Below are 19,341 nucleotides of genomic sequence, written 5' to 3'. Positions count from 1 at the left end.
GTACACCACGTTGGCATTAACAACTGTTTGTCTTTTAAAATACAAGTTTCACATACACAGCCAGAATTACCTAGGAACATTTTGAAAATGCGGCACCACAACTCAGCCCTAGACCCCACAGTTTTGCAAATCCATATCGTTAAAGCGCGCACACACACACACACACACACACACACACACACACACACACACACACACACACACCATCCTGTTGTTAAAGAAATGATTGGTCTATTGCTCAGCAAGGAAGAATCAGCTGTACTGTGTCCTCAGCTTGCCTCTGCAGCTTTGTGGTAAATATATATATATATATATATATATTTTTTTTTTTTTAAATTTCACTTTCCATTTCCTGCATGATTAACAGTCAAACTTCAGTCATTACTAGTGAGTTGTGGCTGTTAACCCTCACTGGGGTCAGAGGGCACTACATGGAATGAGTGGGGAAGTTCTGGAGGAGGGTGGGCGGAGCTCCCTTAAGCTGGTGAGAGAGAAATCGAAACTCAGCTGTTAAAAACCGCTTCCCCTGCCCTGTGGAATCTGTAGAGTTGGAGCGTTCTGCCCCGCACCTATCTCTCCTGCATCCTTCCTGCATTGGCCACCGCCTGGGACCCATCATGTATACCCGCAGCAGGGTGATAGGCACCAAGAACAGCTCTTCTTCCATTTCCCCACACCCCAGCCAGCAGCTGAGAGGCCTGGGTCCACTGCAAAGCCAGAGACAGGGTCTGGAGAGGGTTCCCCAGGGCCCTGCGCTAAAGAGCTCAGAGCATGCTGGCCAGAGGAGGTAAGTGTGGGGCGGCTTTTAGTGGGTGACAGCCCCGTTCTTAGATGTTCTCTGGTTCTCTCGGAGTTTGAAACCATAAGTGTGGACAACAGGATTATCAAGAGGATGAATTATTATTTGCCTACATAAACTCATGCATGAATTCCCTTAGGACATGTTGAATCTGCCAGGTTTCTTGACTGAATATCTGAGTCATCACTTCCTTCCAAAACACTACTTATAACTTTTCTCAGTGGCTATAGGATTGATAGCTTTAGTTGTGTCAAGCCAACATGCATTTTGTTCGTGTGTGTGAGCGCGCGCACGTTTGCTGATTTTCAGGTATCTTCAGAATTTATACCCTGACTAATTATGCAAATACACTTTTCATATGTGAGTGAGTGTGTGTGTGTGTGTGTGTGTGTGTGTGTGTGTGTGTAGAAAGGACCTGGATACTATCCCTGAGTTGTTTTTTTTTCTTTTTGATCAAGGCTCTACCACTTCAGTCACAGCTTCACTTCCGACTTTTTTTAGTAGTTAATTGGTAATAAGAGCCTCACAGACTTTCCTTCCTAGGCTTGTTTCAAAACTTGATCCTCAGATCTCAGCTCCTCAGTAGCTATGACTGAAGGCTTGAGCTGCAGGTGCTTGACTGTCCATTTGATTTTTTTTTTCTGAGCCCCATGGCTTGAGCTCCAGGGCCTGGGCACCTTCCTGGAGCCTTTGTCCTCAAGGCTAGTGATCTACCACCTGAGCTACATCTCTACTTCTAGCTTTGGTGATTTATTGCAGATAAGAGTCTCATGAGCTGGCAGGAAAAACCAAGCCTTCTGAGTAACTAGGGAAACAGCTGTGAGCTACTGAGCTGGGCTGCTATTGTTGTTCATTTTTCAATTTTATTAAGCAGTTGTACAATAGGTAACAATTCCAAAAGTCAGATTATGAGTAGTACAATGTATCTTAATCTATATCACCCCTTCTTTTGTATGCTCCATTATGCCTCATCCTATCTCTACCCTTTTTTAGGTGCTTTTGGAAGGATCACACCATTGATATTATTCGATATTATTCAGGTAGGGTTACTTTTGATCAGTGATCTGGAAATCAATTAGAAATGGCAGAATTTTTCTGAGAGTAATTGCCTTCTTACCACAACAGAAACTCAATTAGTTTCAAGTAACCTACATGTCTATTAGCTGCAGCATTTAATAGCAGCAGAGGTCACAGATAGATGGCCTCGTATCCAAGACTGGTTAATGGTAAAACATTATTTATTAGAAAGCATCTATTTTCCCAAGTATGGAGGCTCACACTTGCAATTCCATCACTCAAGCCTGAAGCAAAAGGATAATGAGTTTGAAGCTAGCTTGAAAGCTACATAGGAAGATTTGTTTTTTTTTAAGGCATCTATTTAGATACAACTTACTACTTATATGCTCTTACCTTCTCAGATGCATTAGCAGTTGTATCCATCTATCTTCTTATAGGATGGCAATTATTTCTGCCTCTAGCTGGACCAAATTGCTCAGAAAAGTATGGTGATTCCCATGATCACCCAGGCTTTAATATCCAGAAGACCTCAGTGAACACTGTTTTGTGATTCATAAGAAGATTTGAAAGTGGAGAAATTCCTAGAGGAATTCAGTTACCTCTCACAAGATGCGTTTTTTTTCCCCTCATGTGAGTCATTTGCAATAAATATATTAAAAGATGCATTGCTTGCAGGAGTGTTGGGGGGTAACTTTTGCTCTGTTCTGTGGTCAGCTCAGAGGTTGCAGGGAAGCTGTAGTGTGTAATGTAGAGCTATGGGTGTGAACCTCTTGGAAGAGAAGCTCACTGGCAGGGCCTCCTCCTGTCCTAAGGTCAGAGCCCTTCTCCCTGGCCTGCTCCTTGAAGCTACCAGGATTCCAGCTCCAGAAATCTGGAACATTTTCACTCAGTAGTAGCAAGATTTTCCTAAAATAGGACCAGATGTTGGAAATTGAGGTCATGAGTGTGCCAGTCTGAAGTTTCTTTATAAAGTCAACGTATACCATTGGACATTAAGGAAATTGAAAGGGTTTTTCTTAACCTCCACTGGAAGGCTGGAACTTTGTATCCAAACACCCAAATTAGCACTCCTGGTGCTTTCTGATGTCTTAGAAATAGGAGAAGTGATTCTGTGCTTGTTGATAAGTTAGCAAAGAACAAGTTCACAAGATAGTTAATTCCATCAGACAGATGTGCCTCTCAGGATAAAAAAAACTAACTTGTTCTTTTTGTTCCTGGTTTTCAGTTTGTGAGATTACTCTATTTTTTAATATAATTTTATTTCTTTCAACGAATTAAAAAAGAACTTTGAACAATGAAAAAAAAGATGCATTCCTTTTCAAGTGTTTAGCATCCAAAATCCTGATGGAATCCCAGTGAATGGTTACATTTTCATTATGTATGTCTCTCCTCTCCAGAAAGAGGAAATCAAGCAGAGTAGTTAATATCTCGGTGAAAACAACAACAGAGTTAGAAAAGTTTTTTTCTTTAATTTATTTTGGAGAGAGAAATCAGAAGTACTTTCTGATAGGGAATTTAGAAAATAGGATAAGTACTTCAATCGTGACACTTCATTTGTTCAGTCACAGTATGAATTTTCTTATAGGGCAAAGCTGGAATTTACCTTGGGGGCAACCTGTTAACTCATTTGGGCAATGAATCCAGTGTGAGGATTAAAGATATAACTGCTGATGCTGGGGAAGATTTACGTTCAAGTTCTGAAAATGCTGTCACTAGGTCTCTGAATAAGTTTGCATATTGTATGTATCAGTTCCTTATTATTAAAATGATATTGTGATAGCCTTGAAGAAAATATTCAGCAAATATTGGGAGCTCACTCACTGCCTTGAGTTCATTTGACAAAGTTATTGACAAATACTCTCTTGCCACCTTAAAATTGCTAAAATTTGCTATTTGTATCTTGAAAAATACACATTTATAACACCTGCCTACTTATAAGCAAAATATATTAGTAAAATCTCTCTCCCTCTCTCCCTCTCTCCCTCTCTCCCTCTCTCCCTCTCTCCCTCTCTCCTTCTCTCTTCTCTCTGTCTTTCTCTCTTTCTTTCTTGCCAGTCCTGGTGCTTGAACTCAGGGCCTAAGCACTATCCTTGGGCTTTCTCAAGGCTAGCACTTAGCACTCATATAGATTTATGCAAATTGGATATATGAACTTGTTTTTTTCTCTTATAATTCCATTGTAGTTCAGGGGTATTTTCAATGTTTCTCACCAGTTCATTTTGCTTTGGGGAAGAAAATAAACTTTGTTGTGGACACTTGTTTCTTCCCAAACTCTCAAGAGAGGTAAAGAAAAAGAAAGCACAAGCTTTGCACGAGTACTTGTTAAAAGTCAATCCCAGATGTGCTAAATTTTATAAATCATTTTATATAAGATAGTATGTGAACTGACTAGATGATAATTTAGTCATTAAATTTTAATGTTAATTCAACTTTTATAAATAACACTTTAGTGTATGCCAAAACCCCAAAATATTGTTTCTATGGCTAAGCCAGAACTTGACTCAACTTTGTTACGTGGGAACTAACCATATAAAATAGTCTTGAATTAGCTGCCAGGTTTTACAAAGTCATTAGTGCCTATAAGAACTATATTTACTGTTTCTTCCTCACTGCAGTACTTCAGATTTCAATTTCCTCTCTCCATATGATTATGAGAAAATAAGCTTTCCCCCATAGATTCTAAATGCTATGAAGGCACCAGTCTTATTTCTTTTTCTGTAAAAGGCAGAAGTTCCTTTTAGTGTTGGGAAATGATAGTACATTGGAAGAGAAAATTGATGACTGGTTCCAGTTAGTAATTTTTCTGATGGCTCAATATAGGTAGCTATCCATTAAGTGGTTATTTAATACAATCCCTAAGCACAAAAGCATTCAGAAAGCGTGTAAATAATAGTCAATAGTTAACTTTTCATGATAATAGTACAGTTTAATGAGCTGAGTGTTTCAACTGTGAGTAGTATCAAACTCTACTAAATAATAATATCTAGCATCAAGCTAGTAGAGCTCTGCTTCTTTATTTTTGAAACAATAAATAGGATGAAACATTACAAAGCTCTTGTAGCACAAAGTTAATTAGTTGTGACTTCGAATAAACTGAAAACTGGAAAAAAAAACCCAACATCTCAAAACAACAGTCAGTTCCTTCTATACAATCCTTTCCTTACCATTTTGGAAATTGAGGCATATGAGACAAGCATTCTACCATTGTACTACTTTACCAGGCTACATTATAGTACTTCATGTCTCTGCAATAATTAACCATGTAGCAGACCTTGTACTAAGCATGCCATATGCATTATTGATTCTATCTCCAAAATAAATACGCTGCTACTTTAGAGGTGATTGAATGATTTTTCCAAGCTCTCATTGCCTTTCTTAATCACAGGACCCATGCTCAAGCATGGGTCTATTACTAAAGCGTGGATCCTGACAGTTCTCAGCACTGGAGGAGGCTGTGGATTGCAGTTAGCTGATGCCCAGTCTGTTCTTTCCTATTCACACCACCAAAAGAGAAAAGTCCAAGGCTCAAAAAGAGTGTGAAGTAGAAAAACATATGCAATTTATTTACATATGCAAATGAGAACTGTAGCTTTTCCTATGCTCATGGCTGAGGCCCTATAGGAAAAGACAAAGACAAAAGCATGCAAATTTATTTGATGTAATTTTATGTGACATGAGACATTTGGGTCTTCAGAAGTGAAGATCTACACAAGAAGGAAAACATTATTATTATTACTATTATTATTATTATTATTATTATTATTATTATTACTTTGAGATGGAGTTTAGGCTGGCCCTGAACTCAGCTTCTCAAGTGCTAGCATTAGGACCATATAGCATGAGGTTGGTAAGATATTTTCATTTTATGCTTAAACTTGATGACCGGTAGACAGTTTTGTGGAGGTTATGACTGGTGAAACAGTAGTAAGATTTAATGAAAATATAGATACCTGGCAAGGCCTATTTTTTAGACTCTTAATGTTTTGGATCTTCATTCATTTCCTTTGGTCATAGGGAGGATTTCTCTGAAATGAAGACTTTCTTTGGAGAAAGTTGAAACAATTTTTTTTGCCAGTCTTGGTTTTTGAACTCAGGGCCTGAGCACCGTCCTTGGGCATTCTCAAGGCTAGCAGTCTGCCACTTGGGCCACAGCATCACTTCTGGCATACTTCAAAAGATAGGAAAAGTCAAAGAGATTTCCTTGCTTCTGCTGTTTTCCCAAATGCCAAGACACTTTATTTAGGGGCAATCCATCTTGAACCCATCACAGCTTTAAAAATGATTTAGATTAAAAATGTCTGGAAGAATCAAGTTTCTCTCAAGATCCTATTTTCTTTGCTGCTTTTCACAAATGACTGACTTTTGTGGTCTCCTGGCTTGAGCAATCTTCTCACTGTCACCATTTCTGACTAACCTCAAAACACAATAACTTCCTGCAAATTTTTTTCAGATCTCACCATCAGCCTACAATGAATAATTAACATTCGTCTGACATCATCACCCTTGTGGATATAGAAGGGGTGTGTGTGTGTGTGTGTGTGTGTGTGTGTGTGTGTGTGTGTGTGTGTGTAAATTTGGGACTAAATTTCACAAAACAATTCTCACCCTTGTTACATGAGATATACTCTTGACATTCTTTATTCTTATTCATTAAAATATATCCATTAACTTTATTTCATAACCTACAAGTAGTGGGTTACTACCTACAATGTGAAAAGTAGTTCTAGGCATGGCAGAAGAGTTATTAGAATGACTTGAAAGAAAAGATTTGGGTGTGATTAAATTAAATGTGCCTTTCTGTTTGTGGAGGAGGGTAGAAATTAGGGTCTTACTTCTACCTTTTAGGGGGCTGCATTTTGCTCCTTGATACGATGGTATGCATTTGTAACATGCCAAGGCTTGGGGAGCAATCATTTTTCTTTCAAATACTGTATCATCAAAAATGAATGGGTATTTTTCATAAAGTCTTTGACAGCTAAACCAGTGAAACAATAAATCAACAGGATGATGAAAGCTTGAAAACACATAATATCTATAATAATCAGCTGAAGTATGGCTGAAATGAGAAAAAATGAAGCTTAGCTCAATTACACAGTAAGGTTACTTACTTCAAAGTCAGTAGAGTGCTGAAAGGTGATACATATTGTTAAGGTTAATTGCATCTATTCAGAATGTATTTGAATCTGAAACAAAAGCTTAAGACAAAATAATAACCAAAAGGAAAAGACAGCTCTCAAAGGATCTATTCTATATCAGAAAATCAGTTGATGTGGGTCCTTTGTTCTGTAATGTTTATAATTCCACCTCCCCCTCAATCCTTCAATATGAAGCCTTAAAAGGCAATCCATTAAAGTCCTGTAGAAAAGTTGAAGACATAGGGAAGGGGGAAAAACAAGATGTGAGGGTGGGGCGAGGGAAAGGGGGACAAACACATGAGAAAGGGGTATCAATGTTTGTGAAGTGATGCTCCTTCTATCTGGTGAATATAATGTAACCCTTCTATTAATTACAATAAAAAAGAATATTACAAAAAAAGTTGAAGACACTCAGCAGTAGTAAAATTCAAAGGCTAGACTATGACATGGTGGTTCATGCCTGTAATTTTAACATCCACCATTCTGGAGGTTCAGATAAGAGGATCCTGAGTTTGAGTTCAGCCTGGTCTACACAGTCAGAATCTCTCAAACAACACAAGACAAAACAAAAGAACAAACAACTAACCAACCATATAAAATGTGTTAGAGTCATTATGCTCTTTGAACTGTCAAGGGAAAGGTATGATTAGGAGAAGGTGTGCCCTGTCTCATCTGCATTTTAAAATTGGATTGCTGTGCATTACACAGACAGGTACTGGTTTACACATTCTTTCATTATTTCAACACAGAAACAACTGTTGGCTTCACCACAGATAACACTTCCTGGTTAGTACTCTTTCTAAAAAAATGTTTAACCTAACTCTTAAATCACCCTGTGGTACATTATGTCAGACAGTTCATCTGAAGGCTACAACAATGACAGTTGTCAGAGAAAAAAGTTTGTAAGAATTTGTTGTAGACAAAGTGTCAATCCCATAATTTGAAACCAGGACGAGGTAGAGTGAAAGCAATATTTAGATTAATATAATTTGGAATTTGAATACAATTAGACAATGTTGTGTTAATAAACTCCTTAGGATGTGATTATGTGCCAGTTAGAAAATGTCTTTGTTCTTTGGAGGTACTTGTTAAATATTTACTATTATATGTTGTGATCCTGTAGCTAACTTTTCCAATAGAGGTTAAGAGAAGAGAGGAAAGGAAAGAGAAGGGCAGAAGTGAGGGGAGAGGATGATTAGGAAAGGAGAGGAGGAGGGAGAAAGGAGGGAAGACTCAGATGTGAAGTATTAACATGAGGAAAATACATGCAGATGGTATTTAGGTATTCATTTTATTAATGTTTTAATTTTGCTTGCAATGCTTTTGGAGCCTAGTCTGTCATGAATTGTATATTTAATACTGGTTCATATATAAAATATTTTGGTGACACAGCAAGTGACAACTTACAATTTGAACTACATACCCAGTCCTGTTGTTTTTGCTGGTTAATTTTGAGATAAGGACAGCCTGGGCAGAAAAGTCTGAGAGACCCTAACTGCCCTTAAACGAAGACTCTTCTGGGACCGGTAGCATGCTCATCGGGCATGCATGAAGCCCTGGGTTCAATTCTTTGGGGCCACATACAGAAAAAGCCAAAAGTGGTGCCGTGGCTCAAGTGGCAGAGCACTAACCTTGAGCAAAATGTCTCCAAGGACAGTGCTCAGGCACTGTGTTCAAGCTCCAAAACTGGCAAAAACAAAACACACACAAAAAAGATTCTTCTTTCTTAGCTTCCCATGTAGCTAGGTTTATAGTCCCAGGTCACTGTCACTAGATATATCACATTTTAATAAACTAAGGAACAAAACCTGGGATTAGAATTCTGCTAACATTTTTGAGGACATGAATACATATATATGTATGAATGTGTGTACATACGTATTAGTGTCAGTTTTGGGGCTTGAACTCAGGGCCTGGGTGCTTCTTTTGTTCAAGGCTGGTGCTCTACAACTTTAGCCACGGCTTTATTTCTGGCTTTTTTTTTTTTTGGCGCTGTGGTTAATTGGAGATAAGATCGTCATGGAATTTCCTACCTGTACTGGCTTCAAGCTTTGATCCTTATAACTGACTCCTGAGTAGCTAGGATTACAAGAATGAGCCAACGTTGCCTGGTTTATTCATTTCATATTAAAGATATATCTCACTCTGTAAAACTACTCTTGAGATCCAAAGAAAAGATCAGGAGTGAGGATATAGATATAGAGGGACTAATCAGAATCAGAACCAGAAGTAAAAAATACTTAGAAGGGTAGGGAGTGTGGCCTAGTGGTAGAGTGCTTGCCTAGCATGCAGTATGCCCTGGGTTCAAGTGCTTGGTACCACATACACAGAAAAAGCCTGAAGTGGTACTTCAGTTCAAGTGGCAAGAGTGCTAACTTTGAGCAAAATCAAGTGTCCAAGGAAAGTGCCCAGGCCCTGAGTTCAAGCCCTGGAACTGGCAAAAAAAAAAAATAGGGAAACTAAATTACACACACACACACACACACACACACACACACACACACACACACACAGAATTAGGACTAAACCACAGTATAAGAGAAATTGTAGTAGTGGCTCAGGCTGAGTCGTAAACATTTTTAGATATAGTTATAATTGTTGCAGATAACATCAGATCCTATATAGATAGGTTTCCTGAGCAAGGCTTTGTTTATTTTTCTCCTGCAAAGTATGAAGGCCTGTAGTCCAGAGCTGATATAGTGAAAACCATAGGTGATTAGAACAGGATATTTGTTGTGTACTGGTATCATACTAAGCATTTTTAATTTGTGAGGCATATCATGGTTATTACCATTTCTATCTATAAAATAGATGGAAAATAGATTTAAAAAATTGGTCAATAGAAATGAACAGAATTAGGATTTAAATCCAGAAAGGCTCCAGATTGGCATTCGTGGGTTATTTAGTCAGGCTCCAGACTATTTCTGACTTTTCCTTGTTGCTAGTGCTAAGGTATAACATATATTAAACTTGTCCCATTGATCAGGGTAGCTGATTGAGCCCTAGATATCCTTGAGCCTTCCATGAAGGGAGAACACAACACAAAACTTTCCCTGAGCCTTCCAGGAAGGGAGAAAGCAACACAAAACTTTCCTTATCTATATGACTCCATTTCATACTGCTTTTCTGGATGTTCTTCTCAGTTGCTTTTACTTTTCTGACTATCCCACACTTAATCACAAGATTACAGTGGGACCTGCTATATAGGCACATTGTCAACTTGAATAGATAAAGGCATACATTAATCAAGAGAAAGTGTGAGAGAAAACTGGGATAGCCTCATGTCTTTTCTAGTTTAAGAATTGAGAATCAGTAGCCATAAGAATGGATTACACGATCCACTCACTATGGGACTCGGAAATGAAAATGGGAGCTCTAAGGGAGAGAAATTGAAATGTAGTTCACATTTCTACCCAGAGAATTGACTTCAGAGAATTGTTAGAATTTTTTTCTTTCCAAAAAAGAATGCTCGGCGAAGAGCTTTATGCTTCACACAGACTGCAGGATTATTTATAACAGTGACTATCTGAAACAAATGCAGTCACAATAAATGCAGTCACAATACATCCAGCCTGCAAAATATTCTGCAACCATTTAGTACTAAACATGTTATATGTATCATTGAACTGGGGAAACCATTTACAAAGACATACAATTATACTTCACATATGATTGCAAGCTGGATTATGATGTGGAGAGAACCTTTACCCAAGTAAAATTCTACTTGAAAACTTCAAGAGTTGGTATAACAAGTGACTTTAAAATATTTTTCAAATTATTTTTTCTGACGTTTGTATGAATATGTTCCATTTCAAATAAAGAATAAAATGGATTTTGGTTTTAGATAGTCACATAGATTTAAGTATACTTCATGTTACTTCCTGAATTTTTACTGTTATACATAATGGGGACATAGTCTTAGTCAGCTTAAATAGGCATTTGGTAAGTAAATAGATTTGATGTTGTCATTCTTTTTCATTAAGTTATTCTTTAAAAGAACATTCATACACTCATATTCTTTATTTGCTGAGTGAAAATAGCAGTCCTCCTAGGGCTTTTTGAACTTAAATGTTTTTGTTTTTGTTTTCTTTTTTATATATTTTATTGTAATTGATAGAAGGGTTACATGATATTTGCCAGATAGAAGGTGCATTAATTCACATATATTGATACCCTTTCACATGTCTTGGTACCCATTTCCCTCCCCCACACTCCCACCCATTATCTTGTTTTCCCCCTTCCCTATCCAATTTCAAATAACCAAATACAAAGATATCCAATATATCAGATAACAAAGTGAGATACTGTAACAATATGAGATAACCAAGGCACAGCAAAAGAGATGAGAGATAACATAGTTCATTAAAGACAATAATCCCTCATTATATGGCTTTTGTTTCTATATCCTAGAGGTCCTTTCATTTAGCGTCATACTGTATGGCCTTATGTATCTAGGTTTTGCTCTATTGCAAATCTCTGCTAGTAGAGCCCAAGGTTTCTACTGATTATGACAAATGAAGGAAACCATTGAGCCTATGTTCCTTTGAGTCTGGCTTACTTCACTTAATATGATTTTTTCTAAGTCTTTCCACTTCCTAACAAATGGGGCGATGTCATTCTTTCTGACAGCAGCATAGAATTCCATTGTGTACAAATACCACATCTTGTTGATCCACTCATCAACTGTGGGACATCTAGGTTGGTTCCATATCTTTGCTATGGTAAATAGTGCTGCAATGAACATTGTTGTGCTAGTGGATTTAGTATGCCCTTGTTTCTGGACCATTGGGTAAATGCCAAGTAGTGGAATTGCTGGGTCATAAGGGAGCTCTATGTTTAGCCTTTTGAGGCACTGCCATACTGCTTTCCATAGTGGTTGAACGAGTTTGCACTCCCACCAACAGTGTAGTAGTGGTCCCTCCTGGCCACATCCCCTCCAGCATCTGTTGTCATTCGTTTTCCTGATCCTGGCCATTCTAGCTGGAGTGAGGTGGAATCTTAGAGTTGTTTTGATTTGCATTTCTTTTATGACCAGAGATGTTGAGCATTTCTTCATGTGTCTATAGGCCATTTTTGTTTCTTGTTCAGAGAAGACTCTCTTTTAAGTCTTTGGCCCATTTTTTAATGGGATGGTTGTTACTTTGGAGCTTAGTTTTGGAGTGATTCAATTATTTGAGCTGTTGATATATTTTAGCTATGAGGCCTTTGTCCAATGTATGGTTGGTGAAGATCTTCTCCCACTCTGTAGGCTTCCTAAATAGTTTACTAGCTATGTCCTTTGCCATACAAAAGCTCTGCAGTTTAATGCAGTCCCACTTATCCAGCCTTTCTCTGATTTGTTGTGATTCTTGGTCCTTATTAAGAAAGTTTCAACCTGTTCCAAGGAGGCCTAGTGTATCTCCTATTCCTTCCTGTAAAGTTTTCAGAGTGTCGGCTTTTACCTCGAGGTTTTTGATCCATTTGGAGTTAATTCTAGTGCAGGGTGACAAGTTTAGTTTTCTGTAGGTGCTTAACCAGTCCTGCCAGCACCACTTGTTGAAGAGGCTGTCTTTCTTCCATTCAATTTTTTTGGCTCCCTTGTCAAAGATTAGGTGGCCATAGGTCTGTGGTTTAATATCTGGGTCCTCGGTTCTATTCCTTTGGTCTTCAGGCCTGTTCTTGTGCCAGTACCAAGCTCTTTTGATAATTAAAGCTCTGTAATAGAGTCTAAAGTTTGGAATTGAAATTCCTCCTGCACTGTTCTTTCTGCTAAGAAGTGTTTTTGCTATATGGGGTCTTTTATTATTCCATATGAAATTTTGGATTGCCTCTTCTATTTCTTTAAAGAATGAACTTGGGATATTGATGGGTATTGCATTGAATTTGTACATAGCCCTTGGCAAGATTGTCATTTTCACGATGTTGATTCTTCCAATCCAGGAGCAAGGGAGGTTTTTCCATTTCCTCAGTTCTGCTTTAATTTCCTTTTTCAGGATTTTAAAGTTTTCATCAAAAAGGTCCTTTACATTCTTAGTTAAGGCAATTCCTAGGTAGTTTATTTTCTTTGAGGCTATTGCAAAAGGAGTTGCTTTCCTGAGTGTTGCCTCATTCCTCTCACTGTTGGCGTAGAGGAAGGCAGTTGATTTTTGAGGGTTAATTTTATACCCTGCTACCCTTCCAAGGAGCTTGGGAGTAGAGTCTATAGGATTCTTTAAATACAGAATCATGTCATCTGCAAAGAGGGATAGTTTTACTTCCTCTTTCCCTATTTGGATCCCCTTTATGCTTGCTTCTTGCCTTATTGCACTGGCTAGGAATTCTAATACTATGTTAAAGAGGAGTGGAGAGAGTGGGCATCCTTGTCTCGTTCCTGATTTTAGAGGGAATGGCATTAGCTTTTCGCCATTAAGTATAATACTAACTGTGGGTTTGTGAACTCAAATGTTTTTGTTGGATGTCGAAGTCTTCTACTCTTTCACTGGGACTACTTTTTTCTTCAAATTTTGTTTATATTTGTTTTCTTTTCAGACAAGATCATACATGTAACTCAGGCTAGTCTCAAAACTACTGGGATCAAGCAATCTTCTGAGTAGCTGGGACTATAGGCATTAACCATCACACCCAGTCCACCCAGATGGGTTTTTAGGATTGTTTGTCTTACTGGGCACATGAGAGATGTGGTACAAGCTTGCTCTGGGAAGGTATTAATTTAGAGCTGAAATGTCTACTTAACCATGAACCTTGGTAGGGGTTATCTCCACCTGAAAGCCAGGGCACATTTTTCTGACTTGCCTAAACTTGCCATGTTTCACTGACATGGGGATCCTGGCATGTGTGTGCACACACATCTCCATCCAGCCATCAGGTCAGCTCAAGGCTCTGGTGATCTGTTGCTAGCAAATCTTTATCCTCTGGCTGTCAAATTTCACCGTCTCGCGAAAGCTAGGAGTTGTTCTTATTAAAGAATGAAGTATGTATGAGCTTCTTGGGTGGTGGTGAATATTTTAGGTTCCACAGGTTCTGAGACTAAAGAGGAATTTTGAGCCTGTCCACACCCGAGGTGTGGAATTCTGGGTGAGGGCTTGGATGGTAGCCATGGTGAAGGATGGGGATTCAAAGGAGATTTACTTAGCCCCATCTTGCTGTTTTCTTGTTTTGCTTGGGAATTTAGTCTATTAAAAAATGAACTTCTGGCAACCTTAAGTTTTAACTCCTGTGGATTAAAAACAGTACAGCTTTTGATTCCTATATTGAAGATCACATAAGAAAGACAGCACAGAACCCTTGTAGTATCTAGAAAAATATCTAATGCCTTTCATTACTTCCACATCCTTTTTCCCTCCAGTCATGTCCAAAGACAAAATTTTCTTGAACTATAAAAACAGCAAGCCAGTTATTTTTTTAAAATAGGAGAATAGATTTTACATGTTTACCACTGGGTTTGAAGTTATCTATAACTTCCTTGACCACCTCCTTCTGAATTTCTATTCTTGACTACATTTCTTTCTCAATCAGACCAGTACTGTTCCTAATTAGAAATTTAAATTACATCTGGTGCAGTTTGCACACTCCAGGGGATATATTTATGTAATATCTTTAGCCAGCCAAGATATTTTTCATAACTTCAATATAACAGTTTTTCATATAGTGCTTACGGATGAGATTTTTATAAAAATAGCACAAGAATGTACTTGTGAGAGGCAGTTGTAAGACTCAGAGACTTCACAGGGAAAACGTGTCTTGCATCTTTTCTTTCCTTTGTTTTTCTTTCCTTTATTGTACAGAAAGACATTTCTCTTTGTCTCCAGTTACTTTCCCCGAATGTTCTTTGGTCTGTCTCAGTGCTGTTAGAAAGTGAAAATAATCATACCAGTTGAGACATTTCATTAAATTTCAATGAGATAATTAAGGAAACTCATTTAAAAAAAACATATTTGTTTCAGTAGCTTGAATGTTGCTTAATCAGGAAATGACCAGAATGCTAAAACTAGGTAGCATGGGCTTGTCCAGATAAGCAGCTTTGGACAGAGTCAGCCCATTCAAGGGAAAGCTGTAAAGGCTACAATGGTAAAGGCCTTTGCTGTGGGTAGAAACTAATTGGTTGATATCATTAATAAATGATGCTTCCTATTCATGTCAAAAAAAGCTAAGAGCAAAGGGATGAATATTTTTATCCATTAGGGCATTATACTCTGACACATGATATTTCTTGAGGGGAAAAAAAAGCTTGTATCCTTAGATTTAATCTCTGTTTCTTACTGCAAGTAAGAGACATGAAAGCTAAGTTATTTGGCAGTGCTTTCTTGTGAATTTTATAAGATGTTTTAAATTTGGCATTATTAGCCAATAAAATATTGTTAAGGAGTTTGCCAATGTATTCCCTAACACAGAACATGTTTTAGTAGGATCATTAGTAAACACATGGTTGATCAAAATCTCTGCATCCAGGTCTAGGTCATTTATTTCATTGATTGGCTCTGTAAGCCTACACACACTAGCCAGTCCTATATCTAAGATTACCTCATAACATCTGAGGCCAAACAGAACAGAGAAAAATAAGCAATGGTCTTGCTGCTGGCTGTGCAATAAGCTCTTTGTCTCCAACCCAGGAATCTTGTGTTTTCTGCCAGACACTCTAGTATCAGACTTAATTACAGATTTTTTTTTGTCTTTTCAAGCCTATTTAAAAATCTCCAAAAGACCAGTGGGCTTGGAAAATTGTCTATGAAGCATTCTTTGCAAATGATTGGCCAAGAAACATATCTTAGCATTCCAGAGACCCCTTCTGACTTTAATGTGCTCTTATTCTTCCCTCAAATTTTGTTTTTCATATATTAAAAAGTCCTCTATAACTAGTTTTTTTTTGACTGTTGTGGGGCTTGAACTCGGGGCCTGAGCACCATCCTTGGACTTTTCTCAAGGATAGAGCTCTACCACTTGAGCCACAGCACCACTTCCAGTTTTTTTCTATGTACGTGGTACTGAGGAATTGAATCCGGCTCTTCCTGCATGCTAGGCAAGCATGCTAGGCAAGCACTCTACCACTAGGCCAAACTCCCAGCCTCTATAAGTAGTTTTACAAAGGGGGTTTCAGTTCATGTAAGTATGAGGCACCCCTTTCCTGAAGTTTCCTCCTCCTTTGGGTCTTCTTCTCTGCCATGATTTCTGACTTCTATGTCTTTCTATCTTAACATTTGTTTGAACAACTTTATGGTCTAGTCTGGTGTTTTTTTTTTAATTGTTCCTTATTAAAATGTAAGTTTTGTTATAGAGATTAATGTGTATATTTTGGTACCACCCCATAAACCTTTGGCATATTAAGTCCCTAACTGGTATTAGATAAATAGTCATAATCTTTGGAATCTATTAAGGGGATGATGTTGAAGAGTCATCATATCTTTATGCTTTTTATGTTAAATTGCAAAGTTAACTGCAGACAGTTTCGTTGTCTGTGTCACAAGGCCTAGGTTTGATTTTCAGCCTGATTGTTTACTTAGCCTAGCACGTGATTTATCATTAATATTTTAAACTTGATAAATACTTAATTCATAGTATATCTTTGGGGCTGGGAGTTTGGCCTAGTGGTAGAGTACTTGCCTAGCATGCATGAAGACCTGGGTTTGATTTCATATACATAGAAAAATAGCTGGAAGTGATGCTGTGGCTCAAGTGATAGAGCTCTAGCCTTGAGAAAGCCCAAGAACAGTGCTCAGACCCTGAGTTCAGGGTCCAGAACTGGCAAAAATAAAATAATCTAATCATAATATATCTTTGTAATATATTAATCTATTTACATATAATTTAACAGAAAGCAATATCACTATATTAGTATATAAATATGTAATATATAATTATATAACATTAGTACATAATATATTACATATGAATTTCTAAGTTCCCTTTTAGATAAAGTATCCTTTATTCATATTTTTCTATTGCTATAACTGAATACCTGATACTGGCCGATGTTTGAATAAAGAGGTTTATTTAGCTTACAATTCTGGTGCCTAGAGAGTTCACACAGCATGATGCTAGAATCTCATGAGGACCTATGGCTATAGATGATCATGGCAGAGAAGCAGACACATACAAAAGACCAAGTATATGGATGGCTCCATTTTATAGCAATCGTCTCAACTCATCCAATCTAGTGAGTCTCTATTTCTGAGATATAGGCATTAATCTCAGGGCTTGGGCACTATCTCTGTGCTTCTTTTGCTCAAGACTAGAACTCTACCACTTGAACCACAGCACCATTTCTAGCCTTTTCTGTTTATGTGGTACTGAGGAACCGAACCCAGCATTTCATCCATGCTAGGCAAGCACTCTACCACTGAGCCACATTCCCAGCCCCATTAATTCTGAGAGTGGTATTCCCTCGCCTCCCTGCCCCAGCTCATCATCTTCTCAAGAGTTCTATGGACCAGCCCCTCGAGATCAGGTTTGATGGGGACCAGTCACATCTGAACTATTACAGACAGTGTGCTTGATCTACTGCAACTGCTTTCCAATTGTTATGGTACCTAAGAATGTCAATACTAGCTAAGAACTTGTTTAAAAAATGCATACTATTGAACCTTACCATAATGAAGACCGAATCAGAAGCCCTGCTTTAGTACACATGCCAGAAACTCCTCTGGGTGAATCTATGAATCATACAGATGGAGAACTGGTAACTTGCAATATAGGCAAATCCCTGTAATAGCAAGAAGATGGGCATTGTCACTTTAGTAGCAGACATGGAAGATGGTGCAGCAATTTCATGGTTAATCTTAAATCTGACATATCCTGTGTTTACGGCTCTGTAGAATGGCTCACCACTGCATCTTATTCAAGTCTCCAGGTATGATCCACAGAAGAATTGCAGCTCCTGAGCTCCAATAAGGAACTGGCAACTGAGGAGTGAAAAATCTTCCTTCCTGTGAACAAAGAACATGGAATGGATAAGGGATTAATTTCCAGTGGCAGTCTTCTAATTCTGTATTCATTATGGTGTGCGCATGCTAGGCTACCCATGCAACTTCTGCTGATATATGTTAGGTAATTGGGCATCCAGCAGCCCCATTTGCATGAAAAAGTGGTTGCTCACCTCACATGTACAAGGCTAAAATGAGAACCCCCGTTTGAATCTGGCTGAAGGCTAGGAAAATCATGAGATACGGGAAAAATGACTTCTGCTAATCAGCAATTTTGGCTTCTACTGCCCTGCCTCTGCTAATTTATCCTATGAAATGGTACATTCCAGGTTGAAGAGAGACTTCAAAGACTACCTAGCTGTGATCATCTATTTCCTCTAAAACTGTACCCACATGTATTCTATAGTCAGTGGCTGTGCTATATTTCTGCTTTATGAAGTAATTCATAGGCTAGTGGGACCACATACACCAGCCACCCCTCAAGTCAAGACTCACAACCTGCATCTGTGATATCATTTTATTTCATTTCTGCTCACATTTCATCATTTAGGCATTTCGTACTAGGCACCATGCCATGGAGTTAGCACATCCATCAATCCAGTCTTTCCTTCTACCCTCAAAAGCTCACAGTATTTTAAGTATTTTAGTGTCCCTAGTATCACGATGTTACATGAACTCTCTGCTTCTCTTAGCACCTGATTATTCTCTGCCCATGTCCAAGCCTAAAAGTATAAGATTGTGGCCAGTTGGCTACTCAGATGGATCTTCAAAAGGGAGCAGCCGCAGGGACAAGGCTGGTAATCTCATTTTATGGGAACAAAAGAAGCACCAGGGTTTCCTGTTCTCCCACTATAGAAAAGAGCACTGTTTAAAGGGCTTTACCTATGAGCACCTCTTGGCGGAGCTATGGAGTCTTGGGTGGGCAGTCTACCAAGAATCAACTGGGAAGCAGTGCTCCCAAAAACTTGTCCATCCAGCTAGCACTTTATAGTTCCACCCCTGACAGTGTGCATTTGCATGACTTCAACATCTAGAGCTTAATCTGTTTCCAGAGCACAGGCCTAGATTTTTTTTTTCACTTTCCAAACACCATTATTTTAATAAGAATTGTTTACAAGGTTACTCACTTAATATTTCTTTTTTTATAGAAGGGTTACATTATATTTGCCAGATAGAAAGTGCATTAATTCACATACATTGATACCCTTTCTCATGTCTTGGTCCCCATTTCCCTCCCCCCTACCCCTACCCCTCATCTTGCTTTCCCCACTTCCCTATCCAATTTCAGATAACCAAATACAAATATATCCAATACATCAGATAACAAAGTAAGATACTGTAACAATATGAGATAATCAAGGGATAGCAAAAGAGATGAGAGATAACATAGTACATTAAAGACAACAATCCCTCATTATATGGCTTTTGTTTCTGTATCCTAGAGGTCCTTTCATTTAGCGTCATACTATATGGCCTTATATATCTAGATTTTGCT

At 38.2% G+C, this 19,341-nt stretch overlaps 1 protein-coding gene across 2 annotated transcripts in view; it reads left to right on the top strand.

Annotated features, from left to right (window-relative positions):
* The first annotated feature begins 496 nt into the window (after positions 1 to 496).
* Epsti1 (epithelial stromal interaction 1) overlaps positions 497 to 19,341 on the top strand; it is an 81,628-nt gene continuing 62,783 nt past the window's right edge. For both annotated transcript variants that reach the window (XM_090341723.1, XM_090341722.1), the window contains exon 1: positions 497 to 787. In XM_090341723.1, coding sequence (XP_090197849.1) covers positions 618 to 787 — 170 coding nt within the window. In that variant the 5' untranslated portion in view covers positions 497 to 617. The remainder of the gene's footprint in view (positions 788 to 19,341) is intronic.

The sequence above is a fragment of the Megascapheus bottae genome, chromosome 11 (assembly GCF_031878675.1).
Source record: "Megascapheus bottae isolate mThoBot1 chromosome 11, mThoBot2.hap1, whole genome shotgun sequence".
NCBI lineage: Eukaryota > Metazoa > Chordata > Mammalia > Rodentia > Geomyidae > Megascapheus > Megascapheus bottae.
The sequence above is the reverse complement of the archived record's forward strand: the minus strand, read 5'-3'. Positions and strand labels throughout refer to the sequence as shown.